The sequence below is a fragment of the Cygnus atratus genome, chromosome Z (genome assembly GCF_013377495.2).
Source record: "Cygnus atratus isolate AKBS03 ecotype Queensland, Australia chromosome Z, CAtr_DNAZoo_HiC_assembly, whole genome shotgun sequence".
Taxonomy (NCBI): Eukaryota; Metazoa; Chordata; class Aves; order Anseriformes; family Anatidae; genus Cygnus; species Cygnus atratus.
Window position 1 is genome coordinate 18827109 of NC_066396.1, and position 27064 is coordinate 18854172.

Consider the following 27064-nt stretch of genomic DNA (forward strand, 5'->3'; position numbering starts at 1 on the left):
ACATACACTCTAAAACCTGTGTGCAACTTTTTGATGTAACTAGATTGTGATGCAAAGTACAAAATCAAGTTAAATGCTGAACGCTGTACAACGTAGCATTTTGGCACAGAGGTTTATGAACAAGTTGTAAGCCTGTTACTTAGATTTACTGTGGCTTCCATAAGCTGCTCACCCGCAAGCATCCCCTGCTTAGTCTTTACTATTTTAGCCCTGGCTACAAGCACAAGACAGAAAGACAGAACAAATATATATGCTAGACAGAAGTCTTCCCAGTATATACTCTTGCACAATTCTGTGACTTTACTACCACTGATCCATAAACGACGAAGAAAGTAAAAGTCCAGAAGTGACAGGACAAAGCTCTTGTTAGCACAGATCCCCTAAACAGGTGAAATCTCTTCAAAGTTGAACTTTGGAAATGGTTCATGATTAACAGCAACTGAGAACAAAATGCCTTCCCTTTACACAACAGAAAGGAGAATAGTAACTTTAAGAATAACTGAAGTTGTCCCTCAAACATGACATATGCTACCAAAAGTTAGTATTACTGGATCGGAAATAAAAGATTATCAGCTTTTCTTTTTTTTTTTTTTTTTATTAAACATCCAGGACTTTGAAGCAACGTTCAAGCTCAGCAGCCAGATCGTGGCCAGAAACTTGTGACCCATACTATTTCATCAATTAGCAGAGGTTGGATTAGATAGCATGTGGCTGGCAGGGCAGTTTTAACAGGCGTGCACACTGCTCACCAGAAACTTTCCCTTTTACTTGTGGTTTCCACAGTCACTATGAAGTTTGCATAGAGAAGACATACCCATCCCCCAGTAAACTCACTGCTGTTATTTTCTAAGAGGAATGTGTTCTGACAACAGAAAGCTCCTTTGACCTCTGAAAAAACAGACATGTCCTCTATCATCTGGTGACAGTGTAGTTTTCATTATGCCCTTGCTCTCTGGGGGGGAGGTTGAAGGTGCTGAGGGAAGATAGGAGGAGGTCTGGTTTGAAAAAAGGTATAGTTACAGTAACCTGCAACATAGCATTTTAGTTTTAAAAAGCACACAGATATGAAAAATACTGTTAGGAGAAAGGAACTGCAGAACACTGAATAAGACAGTAAAGATTCAGCATTTTTCTTTCTTTCTTGTTTTTGTTTTGAACAGTCCAGACTTCAAATGGTAATCTTTTGAGTTTACTTTAGCACTGAGTTTCTTCATAGCAGAAGCAAAAGACACAAAATTTATACTTATACCTGTCCTTCAAGGGCCATTACCAAGTGCTTTGCACAACAGCAGCACCACACATCACAAAAAGTTTCACGAGGTCTCAGTTCTTTTGCTGAAGGAGAAATAAAACCCTTGTTTTATTCTCACAACACAGCATGTAGTGTTTTGAATCAAGGTTTTATTAGTGTCAGATTAGAAAAGCTGACTAGGCTGAGTCAAGTTAAAAAAATAAATCTGCAAGTGTCATAAGATTTCATCACTTGGGAAGAGGTTAATTTTAATGCAATTATATGTACCTTCTAAATAAAATACAGAATAGAAGTGAGACAGAAGAAAAGAATTTTAGCCACCACAAACATTGTGGCTCATGCTAGATAATAGATACATATAGTCATGAACTTGAAAGTTCAGGGTATAGTTTCTTTTTTTTTTTTTTCCCTGAGCACTTCAATGACTTCAATGCTTCTTTTTACTATGTTCAGTTTCAAGGAGGTCCTGTGGTGTTAGCAGTAAAGTTATAGCACACTAGTCATTGTAGTCATTCAGGAAGATCCCCTGACATCCCCTTTCTCCTAAGTAGTTATAAAAACTTTGAAAAGTTTTAGCTCATTACTTGCCTCTCAAGCTAGGCACTGCAAAGGTGCACTTATTATATACAAAGGCTATTAATATGACCAAAGAGGTGTGGTATAATCAGACAGTGTTTTGGGTACAAAAGCTTTAAATAAGTAATTATCTGTGTTTTCATCCAGATTTTTAACTTTTAAACATGAAGACTGAATTGCTGTGCATCAAGTTGCAAGGCACATTCTTAGGCCAGATTATTGTATAGTTCATGTGCACACATCTAAATATATGCATAATATCAATTATTACAGTAACACTCAGTCAAGCAATAAGGGCATTTTGTTACTTGCAAACCATCAAAAGTTCTATGCAATTATTAAATGTGGATGCATGATTTGCACACCAAGTCTGACAAGCTGGGAACTGTGACACTGGGCCACATCAAAATTCAGAGTCAAATCAAGCTACTGAAAAGTGTATGACATAGTATTTTTCCCCACATTGGAGTACTAAACCTCAGTCTCATTTAAGTACAAATATGCTCCAAACAACCAAAGCTGGCTTTTTAGGCTTGTACACTGTTGCAAATTAACGTATTTCTTCTAGGAGGTCTGTTGGCCGATGTGATTAACTGAAACTTGCTGTTTTCAATCATGTGTAAATTTGATGTGACAAGACACAAAAAGCACTGTAGCACAAAGGCTTGTTCAGCTATTCAGACAAATATGATTTCATGTAGTGCATAAAAGTAAGTCTCCAGAAGGTCTGGAATGCAAATTTTCCACAGAAACACAGTCCTTACTGTATTTTGTCAAATTATTCTTCACCTAATTTTAATATTTCTATCTGCATTCAGATAAAAATACCTAGCTTAATTCATCAGGAACACAGGAAGAAGTGTGAACAGGCACTAATGAAGGCCTAATACAGCCAGTCTCTTCTCTCACTGAGGCATATAACCCCCTTGTCTCACAGTCTGTGGGAGATAACTTTTTGGCATTTCATCAACTGATGGTGGGTTTCCTTCTACTGTTTCGTATCTCACAGTTTGTCCTTCAGTACTTGTCTGTAAAACATCTGACAGAGCAGCTTCCTGGGTACTTTTCTCTAGACCAAGACCCAGAGGCTCTGAACTCTGCCCTGAGATCTGCAATTGTGCAAATCCAGCGAGATCCTCCTCATTAGCAGGAATAATCTGCTTTGCTATTTCAAAGCAAGGCCTGTCAGTGTTGTTTTCACCCTGACCACAATTTTGTTTAAAATACTGCTGCCTCTGTGTTGTACTGTCACTCCCTCCACCATGATCCTCTGATCTCTCTTCTGAATCTAGCAGTGGCTGAGTAGATTCAGACCTTGAGAAGACTTGTACAGGCGTTTGGTCTCTGTAGCCATTGAGCACTACTGTCGAATACTGTACAGTGCTTGAAGTGTTTTGTGTAGTTTCACCTTCGTCGCTGTCAGAGACGCTTTGCCTAGGAGAAGACATACATGAGGATCCTCCAATACCACTGCTGTGCCCTTCTGAAGTACTTTTTTCCTTTTTAAGCAAATCAAAAGGCTTTAGATCTTGTTCTGAAAAAGACTTCTTGTCATCAGCTTCTATTTCTACGACGCTTACATCTGTAAAGCTGCCTTCTGGGTACATCTGATCTTTAGAATTAAAGTTGTGCTGAAAAAAAGAGAGGGATTTTGCCTAAGAGGAAGGTTAAGTTAAAAACAAAACATTAAATATCTGAATATTTGTTTTGTTAATTTCATCACGATTCTTCACACAGTTTGCCTCCTCATTAAGTGTGGCAATATCTCCCAAGTACATTACAAAATAAAAACTATAGCTTTGTTTCGCTAGAAAATCTTAATTCCATAAATACTCTAACTGTAATGGGGTGTGCAAGCTTTGCTCTAATTTTACTTACCCTGAAAAACTGTAAACAGAAAGCCATTCACTGTGCAGCACAGAACATTTTGTACTGAGGCCATACATACTACTCCCAACAGCATGTTCAGAGCCTAACAAGAAGTTAACCACAATTTATCGAACATAATTTATCCACTCCACATGGGGCATAAATTCTGCTGCCACTCACCTCATCCATCTTTAGAGCTTTCTCATGCACCACTTAACTATACAAACAAGTCACTTAAAGGTTTTACAAATCATGAACGCTGTTTACTTAATATTGATTTCCTGTGAATGAGTCAAACAATCAGGCCTTGACACTTCAAACTAGTAAACTGAATATAATTTACAGTGCTAAAGCCATCTCTGTACTGTGAGTTTATGCCCAAGGACCACATATTTCTAACACTAATTGATACAATAAAGTCTTCTAGCCATATAATAACATCATTAAATTTAACATCCAGTCTTTTTCCCCCCCTGAAATCTGTGTGTTTGAGCAGGGAGAAGACTCCCTCTGTTAGTTCATTAGAGACCTTACAGATTAGGAAAATAAAGATGCTGAAAGGCGAGTATTACCTTAGCTGGAACTTGAGGTGACCACTGAGCAATGTTGCTCTTGGATGGATCAGGGACATTAGGCCAAATATGCTTTTTAATTCTGTAGAGAATTAGAAAAAAGATTACAAGATGCACTTCCCAGATTCCTATATTGATAAGTTTTGCTTAATGCAGGACACCGGGCCCTTACACAGAAACTTTGCAAGAGTATATTTTCCAACAGGAGTACTTCCTGCCCTTCCTTGTGTCTTTGTAAGAAGCTGTATTACTGAGAAAAACAAGGCACTGCACTTGCAGCTCTTCCACACGATGTAGCCATAAAACATGGCAAACAAACAAATGGTAAGAGGTAGTAAGGGATTTTCAAATTCACAGCACTCTAGAAGCTACAGAGCAATTAGGTAGAAACTATGATCTACATCAGTATAAAAATACACTTGCTGCTTTGAAATAACTATGAATATCACAGCAAAGTTAAAAATTTAAAATAAAGTGAAAATATTTAAAGAAAAAACTTGGTTGGTCTTTTGCAGCCCTGAACTCTTTAATTCACAAATGTAGTAACTGCTAATTAAGACTTTAGCAATTTCTGTAGATAAAACAAAATACTCTAAGTCTACTTTCAAGTTTATACATCTACTCTGCTCTATACTCCACAAACAGGCTCCAAGAACAGATTGTCCATAGGATGAGTCAGGGCATGTTGCAAGATGGACTTCAACAGAAGCCCATTAAAACCTGATCTTAGAAGTAGCGGGGAGGTCAGAAGGAACAGGGCAAAAAGTGCTCTTTTTAACCAGAAAGAAAAGGTAGTTAACTGGGGACATGTAAAAGGTGCTACTCTTTGCCAGGGAGCAATAAGCAATAAGCTCTCAGCAATAAGCTCTCAGCTAAAGCTACAGACAAGAGCCCTGGGGTAGAAGGAACAGGAGAAAGACAGGATGTTTTCCCGCAGATAGTAAATAGGAACCAAGTATGACTGAGGTTATGCAAGGCAGAAAAATAACATCTACCAATTATTTATTTGCTACAGTGCTTAAAGTTTGCTAATACCATAACTGAACAACTCAAACACAAAACATTCTTCTGTCATCCTCACAAGATGACAACCACCATTCTCCTCTTATAAGATGACTCAGACAGTATACCCCCATCAAAACCTAACAAACTTAATCCTAACCAAGACTAGCAAGTAATTTCCTTGCAGGATCAATCCACAGGACATTAAGTTTCAGTGCTAATCATTAACAGTAAGAAATGAAATCAGTATCAAAAAAGCCCCTGATTTTTTAAGGAAACAAGTATGTTTATTATCAGTGCATGTGTTTTACTTTCTTTTCCGATCTAACTGTAGAACATTTACTTAATGATTATCGCCAAGTCTCATGTTATGCCAAAAAATACTACGAGCAGAAGAGAGAAGCAATACTATGAGCAGAAGAGAGAAGCTTCATTTATACTCACAAGTCACGTTTGTTGAAGCAAAACAGTACTCCAAGGAGTACAATCAACAGGAACGCTAAGCACACAGGTACTACTATAGCTTCAATTTCTCCTCTCCCTGAAAAAAAAAACAAAGAAGTTATAGCCCTCTGGTATTTAATGAACTCAGCAGCAGCACACATTCCCACAGATACAGGGAGAATCTGAGACTGAACACACACAGCTTAAGATCCACCTTCAAAAGAACTTTTTCACTGTATGAAAATAGTCTTTTGGTAAACACACGAAAAACTCTGTTCAAACAATCTAATGCCTTTTTTTTATTTAGGCAAATATGACACCGAAATGAAGGCATCTGTGGTCCAGGTGTTTCAGTGGCCTGCCAGATGCCATATCAACATCAGAGCCAAATGACTAATGTAAGCAAAGTCACTAGTTATATGCCCGTTTATTCTGTAGATGAAAATATCCTCTGCCCACAAACACTTAAAAGCTGCAGTATTGGTATGCATTCCTTCCTAAATGATATGAAGATTTACAGTAAACCTTACAGAATGCTTAGGGAACATATAGGAAAAAATATCTAAAAAAGTGTTTTCCGAAACAAAATTCAGTTAATGTTGCTACTCTTACCATTACAAACAGGAAGCTCTCTAAAGCTGCACACTCAAATTTAACTGTTTGCAAATCATTGCACAGGAAACAGATCCCAAGCCAGCATGTTTGCCAACATTAAAACAATTCAGGAAATGTGCAGAGGACAGTTAGTATCCCTTGTCCCCTGTACAATTGTCCAGGTTCAGTCAGGATTCTTCTCAAATACCTCTTGGTGCTTGAGACAGACTATCGGAATACTGTCTTGCTGCATGTGAGTATAAGAGTGTAACAGATACTTTTTCTTTTAAAATAATGTCACTGCCCTCTGCTATCAGATCCTAAATGGAGCCTTGCTACACTGTTGCAACATTACTTCCTACTTCTATTAGTTTTGCCACTCTTCCTTACCGAATTTCTGTGTAGTAAATGTAAAATCGGGACCACTCCTGCCTCCTTCATCTGTGTATGCCATCATCCGCACAGTATATAGTGTGTCACTGGTTAGAGAAGAGAGTGTATACTCTGTCTTGGAAGGATCCACTGACACAGCTGAAGGAAGGAAAGAGACAGTAGTTTTCTGTAGTAACTTATTAGTTCTCCACAAACACAGTTAGCATTAAGACATCACATTTTAAGAAGTACAAGATGGTTTGAGAAGTACGAGAGGCTGCATGGAAAATAAAGAGAAAGACTACAAACTTGTATAAGGAATGCTGAGATTCACTTGTTTCTGTTCAAGTGCTTGAATTAATTTAGTCTTTCTTGATGATAGTTCATGCGTGGATTTACTGTTTTTCAGAAAGTAGCTACAAACTAAACTGATAGTAAAACAGAGGCTTAAAGGTCTTTAATGGACAAGACACATGGCTAGCTAGAAAACACTAGTTAATAACTCAAAGTGTCATGGTTAACTAGAAATGACAAGTAGGATAAGCACAAGTAACTTGCCCTACCAGCTTAAGCAGAAACCAGACTCCGTACCCTGTAACACAGACTGAACGTTCTTAATTCTTTATTTGGGAATTTCCTATTCACAATGTAGGAGAACAATGTATCAGATATCAGCTTTATATCAATGTAAAACTGTCAAACACACTTGAGTCTGTATCTTGTTTTTCAGGAACAGGTATTAGAAAGGAAAAAGATCGAGTACTTCAATGCCACAAAGTACATCTCTGCTTTCTGTTACCTGTTTCATTTCCATCGATAGTTTTGTAAAATATTGTGTAACTTCTGATAAATCCATTTTGCTCATCCACTGTGAGATGGTTCCACGTCAAAACAGCTTCAGCTTTTCCTACTTTTTTTGTCTGAACAGTTGGTCCTTTTGAAGGACCTGTAGTGGGAGATGAAGATCAGTTTCTGTTGAGGACTCTCACATACACAGAAGCAGTGTATTGATGAGCACTGAACTGTCATTTCATAAAAACTTCAGTAGAACAGCTGGACTAACTCATCTAACAAAGTTATTTTCAGGCAATACGGCAACTTCAAAGACACTTTTAAGAGAAATTGCTAGAAAAATATGTGAAAAACAGTAATCATCAGATCAGATTACATGAAATCTTCAAGTGAAGCTAATTAGTTTCAACTTCATACTTGAAATCTAAAATAAATCAGCACAGAAATATTACCATACAAATAGTGTAACAAAATCCCATGCCAAATTATCCAATAAAAGTTGGAAAAGGGAAAAGTCCTCTACAGGCATGTGTTTAACTTCTTCAACATTGTGTATTAGCAGAGCAAATGTTAGTGGAAGGGACAAAACCAGTTACGTCAAGTGACCTTTATGTGTAGGACCACTTTTTATTATGCAGTCCACTTGAATGCAAAGCCCTCATTATTTTAGCCAAGACAGCTGCTTAAAGTGCTCCAAGGTGACAGTTTTGTACTTACGATCCTGCTGAAGATAAGCCTTCACAGACTGTCCACTTCCCTGACCATCAGCATATAGAGGGTACACAGTTATCAAGTAGCACTTGAACGGCTTTATATCGCCTAATAAAAGGAATTACAAAATACGTTGTTTCAAAGAATCAAATTCCCACCATCTTTCTCATTTACTTCAGATACAGGGTGCTGGCTGTTTTGTTAGATGCACTTATACCTAATGCAGTTGACTTTTTTCCCCCCCAAGAGCTCACTGATGTGTTACTCCAAAAAAGTAACAAAAGGAACAAAATGGTTCAATAAAGTAATAATCAGACTTCGCAGTTGTCTTTGGCTTTTTTCCTTATTTATTTAAAATAAAATCTTTATTTGTCTGCAACAATGAACCTCAAAATTATAGATTTGAGCTACTGATTATAATCTGAAAAGAATCATAAAGCTGATCAAGTTTCATTGTTTGAACTGAAACATAGATGAGAGAATCTGATTTTGAAGGAACTCAGCCTCTTCACTATTTTAATAGTTCCCAAGAATGAAAACAAAACTCAGATAAAAACCTTGCTGCTAAATAACATGAATTTCAAAATGCAACATTAGTTTTATGTTTGGCAAAAATACAGACTTTTCTATGCACTCATAATAAAGTAAGAGTAAGCCTCAGCATTATGTCAGATTCCTATCCTACAAAAAAAAAATCTAGTTAGCATATTCTTCCTTTTGAGAATATTCATTAGGTCCTTAGTGTTCTACATATTTGCAAACTTGTGAGTTAAGTACCTTTTAAGTATGTTCCTTGAATATTTCCTGGTTCATTCTGCCATTCCATGATGCAGTCTGAGCTGTTGGACAGCAGACACCATTCAATCACGTATTTAAGAACATTACTGTTAGGAGCAGTCCACCCTACCCACAGTTTGCCATCTTTAGGTAGTGTTCTAATATTCTTCACAGGAGCTGGGATGCAAGAAAATAGAAGAGTGTTAAATGTTGGCATTTCTTCCACTAGGTATTCATAATGGTAGCTTATTTTGTCAAATGTGGATAATTTTGATTATTGGAATGGCAACAATTTGACAGAAACTAAGAAAATGTGAAAGCCATTTTCTTAAATTTGGAAACTTACATATGAATTTGTATCAGAGATCTAAAATTACCAAATACTAGGCTATTCAAAACCATAAGTAATAGTACGTTTAACAGAGAAGCTGCATAAGTTGTCTGTTTCAGTGTGAAATCAAACTTTCAGACACTTCTAAACATTCATTCTAATCCTGAACACGCTCATGTAGCTTACCAAGTTGTTCTGGATGCAATGCTGCTCTGTTTAAAACGTACCCTTGGTTAGCTCATCTAATAGCTTTAGAATTTGTGACTCACTTAGTATTTATACTAAAACCATCACACCTCTCAGTATACTTATTTCTGCTACCTGTCCTGATAATGTTTGGATTGTCTAAGAGGTTAGATTCATCAGATGTTGCAAATAAGGATAAATCAATCTGTAGTTAGTACTACTGCACAATAAAAGGAACATGATAAAAGAACGCTATGGAAACAGTGTAGGCAGAGTAGAAAGCACCCAGGTAAGATATTGGAATTGTTGGAGGGTAACACTCGGACAAGAGAAGAAAACGGGAGAGAAAAAAATGTCAGAAAGCAGAAGGAAGAAGAACAATGACTAGAACAACGACTTGCTTCCCCCACGCTTTTATTTTTTAAAAAAGAAATAAAAATATCTGCTATGCTAAGAAAAATATAATAGAGAATACAGTGCACAGTAGCTCTAAGAATCAAAAAGAACAGTGAAATAGCACACAAAGCTTCAAATAAATCCATGAATACAGAAGTCTGCATGCTCCTCAACATATAAATGGTGGCATAATTAAAAGGAGTAAGAGTGGAGATTCATTCAACAGCATAATTGTGTTTGAGTAAAAAGTGTAATTTTACAACGCTTAAAATTTCTTCTAAGAAAAGCCATGCAGATTCTATTATTCCATGCATTTGTAAATTAGGGACATTACTAGGACACTAACCTTTTGAATTACTTGTTGGGATAAGTAGAACTGACGGGGGGGATGCACCGACTCTGTTGTGGGCAATCACAGTCACTTCGTAAGTTCTATTCGGCAGCTTTAATGTAAGGCTGGTTGTATTAACATTGTACTTCAATGGTGGATGGAAGGGAGGTGGTTTAGCTCTGACAGTCACTTCATACCGCAAGATTACTCCATTGGCTTCAAATGGCTCCAGTGCCTGTCAGAAACGCATCTTTTATCAGACTAATACTGAACAAAAGTGACAAACTTCACTGTCTTTGAAGCGTAGTTTAAAAGTCTAAGAGCAAGACAGATTACGTAGATTAAGCAACATAAGAAAACTGCAAATGAGTTTAGAGCTCATTTCTGTAAAACAGTCTCCAGAACTATTTCTTGTTTAAATCCTCTTTTTCTTACAACCCTATATGGTAGACTAGCAAATGCTCTATCAAGACTGTAGACTATGTGTGGAAGAAGCCTACACTTTGTGCAACTTCACAACACGACGATACCAAAAGAATCTCAACCCTCATAACCTGGGTTGAGCCTAAATGCAACACAGCATGAGCAATTTTCTTTTATTACACATGCAGAAATACTCTTATCTGTATTATCTGTAACGGTATCAGTTTTTAGGGAACAGAAAATTGTTTAGAAGGGTAAGCTTTAGTAACACCAGTTTTCCAATGCTAAGCTAATAGTTTCAGAGTGGCATGTGACATATGAGTTTCATCAGAAAACAATCACTATACAGGTAACTTCACCCAAGCCTTTACCAAGTAATACTTCACCACATAATGGGAAAATAGTAAAAGACAGCTAGGTCAAACGTGACAAAGTTCACAGACCAGAAGAAATCAGGAGATGGGGAATGACATAACTGTATTCACTTTCTCAGCTTCAGATTTTTCAGTCAACTAGGCACAGTGATCTATCTACTGCATGCAGACACAGGGCTGTATTTCATAAGTCTGGTCTCTGGAATGCCTCTAGGCTTAATGGATTTTGCAGCTGGAGGATTCCTGTACAGTCAGTGTTACAAAAGTTTTAGCATACATCAGAAGGCATAAAGAATGTTCACTTTGTTCAAGGGAGCTTCCAATTCCAGACTCCTTAAGGACAGCAAGTTGTAAACTTGAAAGGGGACTCTACATCTTTTGCATTACAGACTTCTGTCAGTTAACTCATGGCCTTTACATGTGTACTTTTTGTATACTTATAAGTAGTTATTAAAAATTAAAGTCACTTTTTGCATCACTAAAACATGTTCTATCCCAGTTATCTAGGAAAGTTTGTTGAGGTAATTTTTTTCCCTACTTAAACTCATGTTTTTAAAAGAATGCTGAATTTATGCAGTTTATCAGATCGCTTTACCTTCCACATCAGATGTACAGTCCAAGAAGCTGGTGAAGAAGATGCATCAATGATTCTCCATACAGATGGCCCTTTAGATGGTTCTGATGAAAGAAACAATGCTTAAGGGTAGAGACATTTTTTCATATGTTTGAATTCATCATTTGACTATCATTACCTGCATGCCCTTTTTTCTTCCTTTTTTTAAAAGACATATACAAAAATTGTTTCCTTATTTCCTTGGAAGGAAATAATGCTTGGTATGTTAAGTGGAACATCTCTATGTAAAGATTTCCTGATGCGATGAACAAAACATCAGTTCTGCTCTAATACACAATATCAAAGTTACTGAGCACCACCATGCTGAGCATCAGTGATAATGGGTTGAACTTGACAGCACCAAGCATGGTCAAATCTACATCGTGCAGCACAGCACTGCACTTCTTGCACCGCTGTTCTTGCTGTGGTTTGTAACCCTACCCCTCAACATCAAGTCACCTAAAAATGAAAACTACAGAAGAGTTAATGAGGAAACCGGTAAGACAGTTCCCAAATTTCCCAAACAGTTTATTCTAAAAAGGCTATCAGAACTACAGTACTTTTGCAGAACACTACAATACTGTTTGGTGTCAGTACTGTTAAAGATTCAAGTGGTATTTCCACTGCAAATTTCAAAACAAAATGAATTAATCTATTATTGTGCATGAAGCAAAAAAAAAAAAGGCTAATTCTTTGCAATGGTTTTAACCTTAACAGAAAGAAAGATCTTAAAAATGTATTTACATTTATAATCTTGCTAGACTGTTTTCCATAGGAATTCCTGTGTTTTTAGCATTAATCACAAAGAGGCATGGAAGTTTAACATCTAAGTAGCAATGTCAAGCCCAGAGAGTTCATCTTGTCTCTTATGCTTTACAACAGAGTGGAAAAACCAGGAATTGAGGCCAAGCGAGCTCTTAATCTCATTTGAGTACGTACCTGTGATTTGTATGAAGCAGAAGCAGTTGTACATCTCACCTAATATAGGTCACAAGTGCAACATGACCTGCCTCATGTTCCTTCCCTATCATGACACCTTGGTTTTTAGACTAAAATAAGACATTGATACTTGATCACTTTTGGCATTATGTTTGCAGAGCAAGTCACCACAGCACAACAGCAATGCAATCTAGTAAGCAGGAAGTCCTGAAATCCTCATTGCTCTGGTTGAGATAGTAACCACAGAACACATGCCTCTTCCATCTCACGGAAAGCAGAAACAATATCATTAGGAATTGAAAAGAAGTGGTTAGAACATTGAAAGAATATTTATAATACCTTCCCCAGAGAAAATAAGTTTTGAGTAAAGCTGAAGCAATACCATTTTGTACACAAATTCCATTTTGCTTAAATAAGTAGGTTATATCTGCACTCATTCTTTTTGCTACAATATAAGAAAAACTCAAAACACTTCTTTACTGGGAGCTCTATTAGGATAAATAAGAAAGGACTTCTGACCCAGCATATTGAGCTCTAAGCACAGGGTGGTGCTTTGACAGCAAAATCCTTTAGTCGTTTAACTCTGTTTAGAGACAGATGCACTGAAACATTACACTGTACAGACTGTTTAATAAGAAGGTGCCTTGGAATGCACTAAGGAACAGATGGAATACTGTAGAAAGGAGACCAAGAACAGTGCAAGTAGGAAAGGCTAAAGCACACTTAAAGAAAGAACAATGCTGAAGATTTGCTCCACGAAGCACTGGAGGCTGACCCTTGACTGAAGCTCTTCGACAGTTTAATTTTTTTTATTTTTTATTTTTTTTTACTATGGCTGTGAACTTAAAGCTCAGCCCAGTGGTTTACTATGTCCTAACCTATCTTTTATGTATGTTAATTGTGAAATGATTGGTGTATATTTGGAAGTTGTATACATCCTGCTCACAAGTCCTTTTGCGCAACGCTAAACATGATCTGAACACTGCCCTCAAACAGCTGCTGCTGGTAAAAAGTATTCTTCATTAAGTCATGGTAGCAGCAATTCAGTGTTCACTTTTTTTGCAAAGGGAAAGTATACCTTAAGTCCACATCTGTAACATGACAACAAACACAATGACCATCATCAAGAAGGGAAACTGTAACAAAGCAGTAATTTTTATGTCTATGTGTAGTCAAAGTAAAACCATTTTCCACACAGGCTCAGTCTTGTGGAAAGTCAGTGATTTTGATTTATATATGGTGTTTTCTTAATACCTCCCATATTAATGGATGAGCAGTGAGACTCTTAGTAACTCGGGGCAGAATATTGTAAACCAATGGGTGCAAGACATTAGAAAACACCAGTCTGTAAGTAATAATGTGACAAGCAAGAAAGTGTTGCAGATGCAGACTGTCTCAGGAAAAGTAAGACTAAACAAGAGTGTTCTACTTAGATGCTTTGGTGAACACGAGACTATACTTCCATATGCATATTTTTTCCTATCAGTGTTTTAAAGAAAAATTTCATACTTAGTGATGTTGGTTCACCTAATACTTTATTTGATGACTTTATTCGATGGCCTCCCAAACCCTGCATTGTTTAAAAAATAAGGCACTCTTTGCCTACTGAAAACTTTCATACATAAAGGATAACTTCTGTTGCAGTCACATGCGTGATCAAGCAGTTCAAATGATGTTGTACAATTTCAGTTGGCTATTGTCAAACTGCTCAGCACGCAGCTATTTTGGAAGTCTGGGACCAACTTTCATATATTACTTACTATCTTCAGTTGTGACTCCTGTTTTTTCTTCACTCCAGTCACTCCAATAGCCCACTCCATCTTCCTTCATGCATCGAATTGAAAAGACATACTCTGTGTAAGGTCTGAGGCCTTGAACACTGAATGAAGTTCTTGGTGAAGCTGTATCCTCAGAAGGAACCTGTAAGAGAAGGAAGATTGTAGAGGCACTGATCAAAAAGTTCAGGTTATAGCAAAAGAGTGGCAGGAGACATTACTTGTGTTACCTGCATCCAGTTTGTTTCATTAATGATCCTATAGCGAATATTGAATTTCAGTTTCATCACAGCTGTTGAAATCCGGTTCTCCCAGGAAAGCTTCAGAACAGTAGGTAGTATTCCCGAGTTGACTGATAAGTTATGTGGAGACAGTGGTTTGACTAGAAGAAAAGTTACAGTCAACTATGCAACTGCATTGTTTTTTCCATGCATCTAGCAGTTGGCACACTGTGCTGCAACACTGCCATGAAGGCCTTTCATGAGCACAAATGGCTGCTATCTCACACTCATGTCTAAAGCAGACTATTTAACAAGAACTCGCAGTCTGAACAGTGATCAAATCTCTCAACTTCTATAAATTTTGTCCAGCATAGTTCAAATTCTAGTGTCAACAACACTCTGGAAATGTTAATTTTTATAGTGAAAAAAATTTGCATATCAATTCAGTAATATGCACAGGAGCAGCAGTCCTACGTACTACTAAAACTGTATTAAGAGGCATATAGTTACCAATCTCAATGGGATCAAAAACAAGACGATCAGATTCATTCTTCCCAAGAGCATTTGCCACTTCTACCCAGACCTCTAGGTTAACAAAGAACTGAACATCAGAGATGGTACAGGAATTATTTGCATCTTTTGGTATGCAGTCAGGAAAGTTCTCCCGTGGCCTGAATAAAAAAAGAAGGTAATAAAGCAGTAAGTTTGGTTTCCTTTACAGAATTTGTTTTCTAGCTACCCATACTTTCTACTATAGTCATTACCAAAACACTGTAGAGGAACAAGAGGAGACAGGAAGTTGTTGGCAGTTATTCCTGTTTCCAGAGAGGGGCAGTAATTCTGTCCACTCTATCTTAAATGACCTTAAATGACAAAAGACCATTTAAAGAGTTGGAAAAATATATCAATTTGATTTCATGAGAAAAACTTTTGCTGACAGCTTCATGTTAGAATTAGATTGTGAACAAACTACTGAGTACTTAAGAAATACAGAGCAAACACCACCTCACAAAACCTCACAAAAAATGTTGGTTTCTTCACTTGCTTAGAATGGGATAGAACCATGAGCACAAAAAATCAAAATATTTGGGGTCCAGCCGCATCATGATTAGGTGTACTGTACTCTAACCTTGCTAGTCATGTATTTGGAGAATGGAAAAACTGAGATGGCTGTTACTGTAAAATAGACATAGTAACTAAATTTCAAGTCCTAGTTTTAATTACTTTGGATGTGAACTTCTTTAACTTTTCCCTCCCTCCCTCCCAAAATGGGCAGCAATGTTTCAGAAAACTGGATTTAAAAACTTTTCCAAAATATTAAAGAATTGCAAGGAAGTTTGGCTTAGCCTACAAACATTCTTCAAAATGATTAAAATAGTCTATAGAGAGCTACTTACCACCTGTATTTCAACTTAAAATGAGTGTCCAGGAATGTATGTCTTCCAGGGTTCCACGTACAAGTCATAGGATATGTGAGTTTTGACAGCTGATGCACAATACAACTTAAGTTCTTGGGCTTCTCTGGGGGCACTGTACAGAAAAGTTAGTGATAATTAATTGATATACACTTTTCAATTCAGTAAGAATCATGAGAGATGTCCCCTTACAGCAATTTCAGCAAGCATCAGAAGTACTTTTAGTTACATGCCTTTTTAAATGAGGGAGGCATGAAGCACTAGGGACCATCCAGCAGCAGAAGTCAGTAAGCTTAACCAGCTGCTCTGAGAAACAGTAGGCAGTTGGTATAAGGAACAAGCACCTGACAAAGTAAGAAACAGCACAGAAGGGTATTGGCCACCTCTCACCTACTGTACTAACCCTATTTTAACTCACGTGGCGGAGGGGAAGAAATGCTACTGAGCAGCACAGCTGCAATGGCATGTACTGACTTTGCCAACAACCTGATATGTGAAGCAATTGTGATAGGTCTACTCCCTCACTCCATCTATGGAGGAGGGATGGTTTAGACAAACATCTGCAAGAAGGGTAAGGGAACTTCATCAGTACACTTCAGCACGTAAGAAACTTTCAGACAGCAACTGAACTTTTTTTCTTCTTAAACTCAAATCATATCATACAAAGATAGCATTGAGTTTGTTTCTAGCTTTTAGGATAATCACTATTTACATCAGTGTAATATAAAGCATCTTATTTCTTTTCAAGCAGAAATGCTATTTTAAACAGAACTACCAACTTATGAACACATTCATGGCTTTGTTCCTAAACACCTGTACTGTTCTGAAACATGCTGCTCTCACTTGTTATAGCATTTTAATTGATAGAATGAAAACAGCAGCTGTAAATACAAGTGCACCTCAAGATTCACATGTAAATTACAACTGTAGAACACTATTTGTACGGTCATTTAAGTTATCATAGGATATTCTACATGTTCACCTTTCCATGTATTGTCTATCCCATCTTTTCTGAAAAGAAATTTACTCATCACAAGTTGAAATAACTGTTTTTCTATGAAATCGTTTTGTAACTCATGAAAGAGTCACATGAGTTTGAATGGTAAACCCAAAGCAGCTTCTTTCATATAAATCAGACAGTAATTGCAGTACCTTTTACCAACATTAGGAGGCAACGTATTTCACCAGCTATTTATACTCAGGAAGGAAGGACACATTCATCATTTTATGAACTGTCCACCAATTAAACAGTAGTATATTGAGTCATTCATATCACACCTTCTCAAGACCTCAGTCTTGTCTCAAAGAGCACTTGCTCAGAGTTATGCAAAAGCTATCCTGCTTGGAAAAAGAAAGTTTATAAATCATTAGAGGTATTTTCTTATATATAAGTGTTGGACAATCCAAATAGCATGTTTCCTTCTTAAGGCAGTTCAGTTTTCATTTAGTGGTACAGATGGACTAGATATTTCTAAGTCTGCTAATGAAGGAAACAGTAATCTTATAATTCTATTATGAAACTAGGATTTATGACCTTATTGTATTTACTTGCACAGCAGGAAGAACCAAGGAAAGTTTGATTTCTTTCCTACGATCTTTTTCAGCTAAGTTCACATCTTCTTTAGGAAACTTAAGTCTTCTTGCTTCAACATTTTTCTGTTAAATAGTCCGGAGTACTCTCTATTTTTTAGAGTATTTTATTCTGTGCATATTCACTGGCTTTGATGACATACTATTTGACAGTATTTTTATGCAATTATGCATGAGCTGAGGGAATGAAAAAGAACATCTCAAGATATACACACTTTTCATTGTTTTCATCCCCGTACCTGTTTCTCAAACAATTTTTTTTAGTCTTTAAACCAGAATAAAGCTCAAGAAAATCAGTACTTACAGCCTAATGTAACCGTAATTCCATAAATGTTCTGCTCAATCTGTCCATCTGCTAGAACGTTGCATGTCAGAGGAGTAGCTAGCGAAGAAGTGTCATTAAATGTGACACTGGAAACTGTTCTGTTTATTTCACGGTATTGTTCTTTAGGTACCACTCTATTCTTAATTTTCCAGATAATTTGATTAGCATATATATTGCCAAAGTCAAGACAACTCTCATTCAAAATGCATAATGCTGTGAAATTGGAACCAAGGGCCAATACAGGAGACTCTGGGATGATGTGACCACATGACTGTACAAGTCCACCTGAAACTGGAAGAAAAAAGACAATACCATCTTTTTAAAAAGCAGAGCATTCCACAATAATTGCTGGTACAAAATTACTGTACTATTGACAATATTACAAAATATGCCTAAGCAAGAAATTACTTACTTGACTGTTACAAAACTGCAGTGTGTTAGTGGATCACAAAGTACAGATTTAAGGGACAAAACCAGTGTAATATTCCCCAGGCTTTGCAAAAACATTTTATGAAGCCAGTAAAGATCAACTAGTAACCAAGGGTCTTTAGAGAAAGTGAGAATAGAGTCAAGGACTGAATGTATATTTTGAAGAGGGAAGTAACTGAGGTTACTCTTGCAGTTAAAGGTATTTTCTGTTGAGAAAGTTAACAAAATACTGACACATACACCTTTGTTGTGGAAGACTAATTTTAGAAGAACCACATGCAAACAGTTAAACACTTGAGTCATCCACTTCAGAATCTTCAATATGTATATAAGAGCACTGGGGAATTAGGGCCAACTCTCTGTATTTGGTAGTAATCTTTTTACAAAGGAACATCAACACAATGATTAAATTGTGATTACTGCTACCAAGGCATACAAACATCAGCAGACTGAAATGTTGCCTTGATTCAATAGCCATACTAAACAGCTTCAGCATGATTGTTTCCTATACAAGTGAAGTTGCCCATGGCTCCACCTTGATTACAACACTAATTCATTGGAAGCTTACTGCTTTAACAGCTGTTTAGTCTGACCAAGTTAGGTTTTCATTGAGATATCATTTAGCATATGCAAAATTAAATCATATAATATTGCTTCAAAGGTTTTTTTTTATTAAAGAAATCACACTATAAGACCAAATTCACCACTGCAGTCTGCTACAGTGACTAGTTCCAGTGATGTCAGTGGAACCAAAGCAACCTGTCACTGATTAAAGTCAGCTTCACTAGCTCTGTACAATTCTGTAGGAATGGAAGCAGAGATGAGTACTGGTTTAACACTGCATCACCTTACCATAAGATTAACATAACATGGGTCTCTTAATCATACTAAACCTTATTTTATGCCCCACACCTGCAACAGTTACTTAGACAAAAAGCAGGTATGTGCTTCGAGCATCCAATTAAAGACTTTCTGCAAGTCTCTCATGCGTGCAACAGAAGCCTTACCTTCAAGGGAACAAATATTCCAAAACAAGTATAAGCAACGGGCCACCCAGTTCCACCCAGAAAACATGCTGCTCAGAATTCCTGTAATAGACAAAGATTTTTTTTTTTTTCCATTTTAGCTATTAGTCTTCACTTCAGATCACTAACAGATTCAAATTTCTATTTGTTCTATGGCAATATCTCAGGTCGGGGGTAATTTTCCCCCAACAATCTCTCTTCACTCTGGAAAAAGAATGGGCATTTTTTTTCCATTTTACTTACAGCTATAACAAATTCCAATGTCTGTTTAAGACAAATGATGTAGTTGAAAGTCTCTTAAGTTACAAATTTAAGATATGCATCAGCTTAAGTTTTTCATGTCATGCATGAAAACAAAATTCACTGGTATTTCTATAAAAAGTTAGCAATTAAAATGGAGTGTAACACCATTATTTGGGTTTTAAAACAGAGTTCTAAGAATTCGATCATGATTACCGTACTACTTCACTTTTAAAGGCACTGATATAAGCACCTTACATAAGGTTCAGAAAAGACATTTTAAAATTTCTTAAATTTTAAAATTTCTCAAAATTTAAAGAAAATTTTAAAACAGAATTTACTGTTACAAAACAAAAAAGAAACTGCAGCTTATGACAGAAGACTCTCCTTGGTTTTGACTGCATGTAGTTTATTCTATAATGATGACGAAGATGCAAAACACATTTCATACAGGTCACGCTAAGATTAGATTGGATAAGTCATTTCAGCACCGATGTATCAATATCAAGCTAGAATCACGTTCCTTAGAATACCTTAGGTATTAGCACATCTAAGCTTTTTGACTTGAAAATGAAGGTAAATAATATAAAGAAAATTGATTTTCACAGGAATCCTAAACCAACAACCCAACCAATGCCCATCTCAAAACTTTACAGCAGTGTCTTTTTAGGGCTCACCTACACAGGTGTTTTTCAGTTTGGACTAAACAGCTAGAGGCATTTAGTAGAATTTTTCTTGCATCCATACTTCAGAGTTCATTACTCAAAGCCCACCAAAATTTACTACAGAAAAATTTTATACTAGGAATAGTGCTGATTAGAATACTCCGCAATTAGGTTAACAAGCACTTACAACTGTCATTAGAAATAACAGTACTGTTATCTATAATCAGACTTTGTTTTGATGAATTGATTTCAGAATCTTTTTTTTTTAAATAATATGCTGTAACTGGACTGGGTGTGCAAACTATTACATAGTTTACGGTCAATACACCTTTAGATAAATTAATTGAAAGTATACAGTAAGAACTAAACCAGCTGACCTCTGCTCACTACAGATATAACACCTTTACATAACATTCACACACTCCTTTCTGCATTTTAAAATCCCAACTGGTTTCATAAATTTAAGTAAATCCACATGGTGAACAAGACCAACATCAGAGAATTATTCTGTTGGTTTAGGTCCTAAGCTCTGTTTCAGTGTCTTGACTTACCCTAATATTTATCAGAAATACCACTTTCTACCTTGTTGAAGCTTGCTGCACACTAAGCATAGACCTTACAATTTGCTATTTTAAGCAAGATTCATTTAAACCTATTAAACTTGAACAATGTGGTGCAGGATTTGAAGCTCCTGAGAACCCTGCAGCCAGATATAAGCTAGTTGGAAAGCAGGGAGCAGCTTCACTTTCCTGCTAATTGTCAAAAGCTGCTGAACAATAGCAGATGCAAATTCTATGCTGAAGAAAGAAGAGTGAAGCAGAAGTAAAAGGGCAGAAAGGAAAAACAGAACAAAACAAAAAGAATACACAACATAGCATTTCTCTCCCAGAAAAAAAAAATTGCCATCATGATTGGTGCCACATTAGAATAGCTGTACTGTCACCTAAGCTAAGTATTGCATCATTACAAACTTACTGGTTTTCTTTTCAATGACGACTTATTTCAGGTTAGAAAATAAATCCACAGAGCTAATCAAAAAACTCTAAGTCATATTAAGTCATGTTAAGTATGGCTTAGGTTGATCAGAAAAAGGAACATACTCTGAATCACTTGAAGGAACACAAGAGCTAAAACTTAAGAAGCAAAAAACCAACTCAGAAGCAAACAATAGAAGAATATCACATCTTTGCTGAGGTGTAATATTTTTGAGTGAAAATAAAATCAGATGACTTCATCTTTTTAAACAAATGCCATTTCTACATGCTTCAACTGTTTTCCAGCCTTAGTTGAACTGATTTACAGATGAGAAACCTGAGGTCCAATTCTCTACTAGTTTGCACTTTTGAGAACTTAGTTTCTCTTTTGAGGGAGCAAAAAAAAAATCTTACACAGTTTAAAGTACTATTTCACTGTACTCAGCTCCTGAAAGGCACTAAAACTGAGACGCAATCACCTGCAATGGAAAAATTAACTGAAAACCCCACTTGCCGGCACTAGCAGATGTGACTATAGCTTCAAAAAAAAAACAACACATCAAACCACAGTTCAGCATGTATCTGCTTTTAGGCTCTTTTGATGTAGCTTACTTTTTCCCCCCTACTGATCAATGCAGTTACAAGATTTAAGGCACAGACCTTTGAATCCACAAATGGGCTGTTGCAATGTCTTCTAATGTGCGCTTTTTTTTTTTGAAAAAAAAACAAAAAGCAACCAACAAACATTAGTTTCTCTAGCTTTTATGAGATTGATTCTTAAGGGAAATTTAATTCTTAAGGGAAATTAACTCTAGAGGAAAGAACCAGAGTTACACTAAGCACTTCCATCTATCCTGCCTAGAAGAAAGTTGTAAAATAAATGGTGGAGCCAATACCTAACAAAACAAGCAGCCATACTTTAGATCAGAGCATGGAAGAGATTTCTATGGAAACTTGTGTTTTCTAATCTAAGCATACAAAAGATTTGATGGTACAGAAACCCTGCATATAAGCTATACCAAAGCTTTACAAGACGGTACCATCATTCCAGAGAAATGCTGCTGAACACCAATTGTTCACTGTAAACGACTAAGTCAGACAAGTTGCAAGTCTGGACAAAAGAAAACTCGTTAGCCTCAGCAATTACACAAGGCAGCCAGAAATCTTCTGTTATACAAACCAGTGCAGGTTGTTTGGAGTGTAAGGTAAAAGTTCAAGCTGATGCTGAACTAACATTGACAAAGATGGTCATTTCAGAAGCTTTTTTTTTTTTTTTTTAAAAAAAGCAGAATCAACAATTTATCTAGACTATGCACTTGTTGTGGACCACTAAGTACAACAGTTTTTCCTAGCCAAGCCTAGTTAGGTACAATGCTAAGTGAAAGGAAAGGGAGATACAAAAAAAACTGATGTTGGAAGTTTGTCAGGCTACTTTCATGGCTGGGTCTGCCAAAGTGGCAAGGGATCAAAGTCTGTCAAAATACTGCACAGTAAAAACAACACGATCAATTTAGAACTACTGCTAGCGACAGTCCTTAACTCTCAGAATGTTATCTTCAAGAGGAAAAAAACCCTGTTAAAATGCTGAGATTACTTCAGTAGAGAAAGATGTGTGAAACACGTATGCCATGAGACCACCCAATTCAAACTCTAAATCATACAGTACTTGTTATTTTTCATGTCCCGCTTCCATTTTGATAGGAAATCACTAAGCCTTTTTCACCTGCATCTTTAAACCAACGCTTCAGACAGTGCTCTGTGGAAACCTAGAAACACCCCTGAAGTCGAGCAATATAAGCATGAAGTAACAACGGCATTCTGTTATCACAGGTTCGTGATAAATCAATTTTTGAAGAAATATCACACATTCATACGAAAGGGATGGCTCTACTTATCTCAAGTAACAGAAAACTTGTGATTTTAATCTTATTTCATAAATCACAAAAACAACAGTCAAATGAATACAGGTTGTGTGTCATACGATGAGCTATTCCTCTCTACATCAAAAATGTGACATTTGAGTGACCTAAGAATGACAGTTTCAGTTAAACGAACTGCAGCAAAATGGAATTTTCTTGCCAGCAAAGCCAGCTTGCAAATCAGGGAGCAGAAACAATATCAGGACCATCACAGGAAGGAGTTAGGTCTAGGTTAAGGCTCACCACAGGTCAATCACAAAAGACTAAAGGTTGCTGGCAAGCAGACTTCTGAAATTTCCTCAAAATAATTATTAAAAGCCAAGCTTGCAGCTTCAAGTGGTAATTTCTCAGCCAGAGCCACATAACTCAGGTAGATCGAGCAAGAAAACTGTACATATGAGTGATACGGCAAATAGCTGCTACTGCTTGAGGTTTTGTAACAAGCCAAGGAATACTTAGAACTGATCCAAAATCTGTATCTATCCTAAAGTAATTTTGATTACTCAAGCTGTAACTGCTTTCTAATCAAGAGCTTTTCATCTGCAAGCTTCCTTCCTTCCTCCAAGCTTACTTCCTTCTTGGAAATATTTATGAGACTCATACATTTTCAAAGACGATCACTTGAAAATGTTGCATAACCTTATAGACACAGACCATTCTGAAATTCACCTTCATATTGAAGATACCTATATGCAAACACTATAGAGTAACCTCCTATCAGGATGGCAAAACCATTTAGCTTGGCAGGGACCTCTGGGTGCATCTGGCCCAACCCCTGCCCAAGCAGGGACGCCCAGAGCAGCCTGCCCAGGAGGCTTTTGAAGATCTCCAAGGAGGAGACCCCACAGCCTCTCTGGGCAGCCTGTGCCAGGGCTCCCTCACCTGCACAGTGAAGAACAGTGAAGTTGGAACCTGATGTTCAGACGGAACCTCCTGTGTTCTAGTTTGTGCCCTGGCACTGGTCACCACAGGAAAGAGCCTGGCTCAGTCTTTTTTGCATCCTCCCTTCAGGTATTTATGCCTGTTCACAGAATGGTTTGGGTTGGAAGGGATGTTAAAGACCATTTAATTCCAACCCCCTGCCATGGGCAGGGACACCACCCACAGATTCTCACAAACTGTTTCACTGCCTGACAACCCTCAGAGTAAATAATTTCTTCCTTGTATCTAAACTAAACCTACCCTCTTTTAGTTTAAAGCCATTCCTCTTGCCCTATCACGCCACCCACAACAAAGAGTCCCTCCCCAGCTTTCCTGTAGCCCCCTTTAGGTACTGGAAGGCCGCTGTAAGGTCTCCCTGGAGCCTTCTCTTCTCCAGGCTGAACCACCCCAACTCTCTCTGCCTGTCTTCACAAAAGAGGTGCTCCAGCCCTCTGACCATCCTCATGGCCCTCCTCTGGAATTGCTCTAATACATCTAATACGTTCACAAAACATTGATGAGATTCCCCAGAACCTCCTTCAGGCTGAACAGTCCCAACTCACTCAGCCTCTCCTCATGGGACAGATGCTCCAGGTCCCTCTTGGACTGGGGAACCCAGAAAGGGACAAAGCGCTCCAGGTATGGCCTCACCAGTGCTGAGCAGAATGAAGGATCACCTCCCTCAGCCTGCTGGCAGCACTCTGCCCAATACAGTCCAGGATACTGCTATCCTACTTCATGGCAAAGGCACAGTGGTGGCTCATGGTGTCCACCAGGACCCCCAGGTCCTTTTCCGACAGGCAATTTTCCAGCTGGTTGACCACCAGCATGTCCTGGTGCCTGGGCTTGCTCCTCCCCACCTGCAGGAATCTGCACTTACTATTGAAGTGCATGAGGTTCCTGTCAGCCCACCTTTCCAGCCTGTTGAGATCCCTCTGGAAGAGAGGATGACCCTCTGGCATATTTACCACTTCTGCCAGTTTACCAGTTTTGGGTCATCTGCAAGCTTGCTGAGGCTACGCTCTGCCCCATCATCCAGGCCATTAACGAAGATGTTAAACACATACAGACTCAATATCGACCTGTGGCATCCAACCAACCTTTGTAGCACTGACACTACCCTCTGGGCTGGCCATTCTGCCAGTTTTTAACCCACCTCACTGTCCGCCCATCCAGCCCATACAACAGCTCGTCTATAAGGATCTTATGGGGTCAGCATCAAAGGTCACAGTGAAGTGAAGGTCCACGTTTTCCCTAGTCTTCCTTTTGTCACCAATGTACTTATAGAAGCCTTTAGTCTCTATAAGCCCTGTCTTGACATCCCTGGCCAGACTCAATTCTGTTTGAGCTTTAGCTTCCCTAACTTAACACCCTGATGCTTAAACAATGTCTCCATATTCCTCCCAGGTTCCCCATCCTTTCTTCCACTCTCTATATGCCTCCTTACAATGTTTGGATTTTGCCAGGAACTCCTTGTTAATCCACACAGGCCTCCTGGCATTTTTGCTTGACTTCCTCTTTATTGGAATACACTGCTCTTAAGCTTGGAGAAGGTGATCCTTGAGTATTAATCAGCCTTCTCGGGCCCCTCTTCCCTCCAGTGCCTTATCCAAAGGCATTTTTCCATGCAAATCCTTAAAGAGGCCAAAGTCAGCCCTCCTGAAGTCCAGGTGGGGAGCTTGCTTTTCACTCTCCTTCTTGACCCAAGGATCTTGAACTTCACCATCTCATGGCCACTGCAGCCAAGGCTGCCTTTGACCTTCACATTCCCAACAGGCTCCTCACTGCTGAGGAGTATGAGGTCCATAGAGCACTTCTCCTCCTTGGCTCCTCTAGCACTTGGAGAAAGGTTATCATCATCAACAAGAAATCCAGGAGGTTTGTGGAGCGTATGTCCTCTTGTGCTGTCCCTCTCTCACTTTCCTATTGCAATATACCAACACTCAAATTATTAAGCTGGTTAAATTCAGAAATCACTTGCTTTCAACAGATGATACCTTTTATATTTCATTATTCCTCAGCAAGTAACAGCGTTTAGGAAGAGAAGCGTAATTACTTTTATGTCCTATAAGGGCAGAGAGAACTAAAAAAAAATTCTTCGCTTCCCAACGCGTCTGACCTCTTCATTTTGCAGACCTTTATTTTTCCCCCTCCCCGGCGACAAAACCACAACGCCACATCATTCCACCAGCAGGTTGCTCTTCCAGAGACACCTCAGAAGCAACAAGCAGCCACCCAGACAGCCTGAAACAAGGATTTTGCCCAGAGAGGCTGTGCAGTCTCCTTCTACGGGTCCCCGAGGCGATCCCCCCGGGGAAGGGGGTGGTGTCCCTGAGGCGGTCCCCCCGCGGGTCCCTCCAAGCCTCGCCCGTTCCGTGACGGGACGAACCCCTCTCCCCCCCGCCGCCAGCCCGCCTGGCGAGCCGCTCTCCTTTGTGCCTCCCTCCCACGCCCCCCAACAAGCCGGGCACGCCGCTCCCGCAGAGGAGACCCTCCGCGGGGCCCGGCGGCAGGCTGCGGGCGCTGTGCTCCCCATACCCCCCTCACCCCTCCGGTTCCCCGTCCCCACAACAGCCGCGCCGCACCGCACCACACCCCCACGGCGGCGGCGGCGCCTCAGCCCGGAGCCTCGGCCGCCCGCCCCCGCGGCTCGGCCCCGGTGTGGGGGTGCCCGCTCCACCCCCCCCGCCCAGCCGTTACCTGCCGCCGGCCGCCGCCGCCCCGCCGCGCGCCCCTAAATAACGGCCCGGCCTCGCGCCGGCATCGCCCCGCCGCCCGTTACGCGGCGCGAGCGCGGCCCCGCCGCCCGTTACGCTCCGCTCGCGCGCGCGCGCGGGCGCCCCCGCCCCTCCCCGGCGCGCGCCGCCATTGGCGCGGGGGGCGCGTGACGCCGCGGGGTGGGAGGGGGGAGGGTGGGGGGGTGGGGGTGGGGGTGGGAAAGGGGGCGGAGCTTCCCGTAACGCGCCCGCCGGTGCCAGGAGCCCGGGAAGGGCGGGGGGGGGGGCTGTGAG

At 39.1% G+C, this 27064-nt stretch overlaps 1 protein-coding gene across 2 annotated transcripts; it reads right to left on the minus strand.

Annotated features, from left to right (window-relative positions):
• Positions 1-1173: 1173 nt before the first annotated feature.
• Positions 1174-26896, minus strand: IL6ST (interleukin 6 cytokine family signal transducer). 2 transcript variants are annotated; one of them, XM_035553695.2, is made up of 16 exons: positions 26754-26896; positions 19317-19397; positions 17860-18171; positions 15948-16080; positions 15061-15221; positions 14560-14711; positions 14315-14474; positions 11598-11680; positions 10221-10440; positions 8962-9138; positions 8191-8292; positions 7481-7627; positions 6700-6840; positions 5716-5812; positions 4270-4351; positions 1174-3459 (listed from the first exon to the last, which is right to left on the minus strand). In XM_035553695.2, the coding sequence occupies exons 2-16, from the start codon at positions 19381-19383 to the stop codon at positions 2734-2736; spliced, it is 2760 nt and encodes a 919-aa protein (XP_035409588.1). In that variant the 5' UTR covers positions 19384-19397; positions 26754-26896; the 3' UTR covers positions 1174-2733. The 2 variants fall into 2 exon arrangements, with proteins under 2 accessions (XP_035409588.1, XP_035409589.1); XM_035553696.1 differs by lacking the exon at positions 26754-26896 and adding an exon at positions 25501-25978.
• Between the last annotated feature and the right edge of the window lie 168 nt (positions 26897-27064).

What these genes read in the sequence shown, in the direction of transcription:
- IL6ST (XM_035553695.2), bottom strand. Translation starts at nt 19,383, where the DNA reads ATGTTTTCTGGGTGGAACTGGGTGGCCCGTTGCTTATACTTGTTTTGG. An exon ending in AATTACGGTTACATTAGGCT is followed by an intron (nt 16,081 to 17,859) that starts GTAAGTACTGAT and finishes TTTTCTGTACAG; the next exon opens with TGCCCCCAGAGAAGCCCAAG. An exon ending in GGCTTATCTTCAGCAGGATC is followed by an intron (nt 7,628 to 8,190) that starts GTAAGTACAAAA and finishes CTCCCACTACAG; the next exon opens with GTCCTTCAAAAGGACCAACT.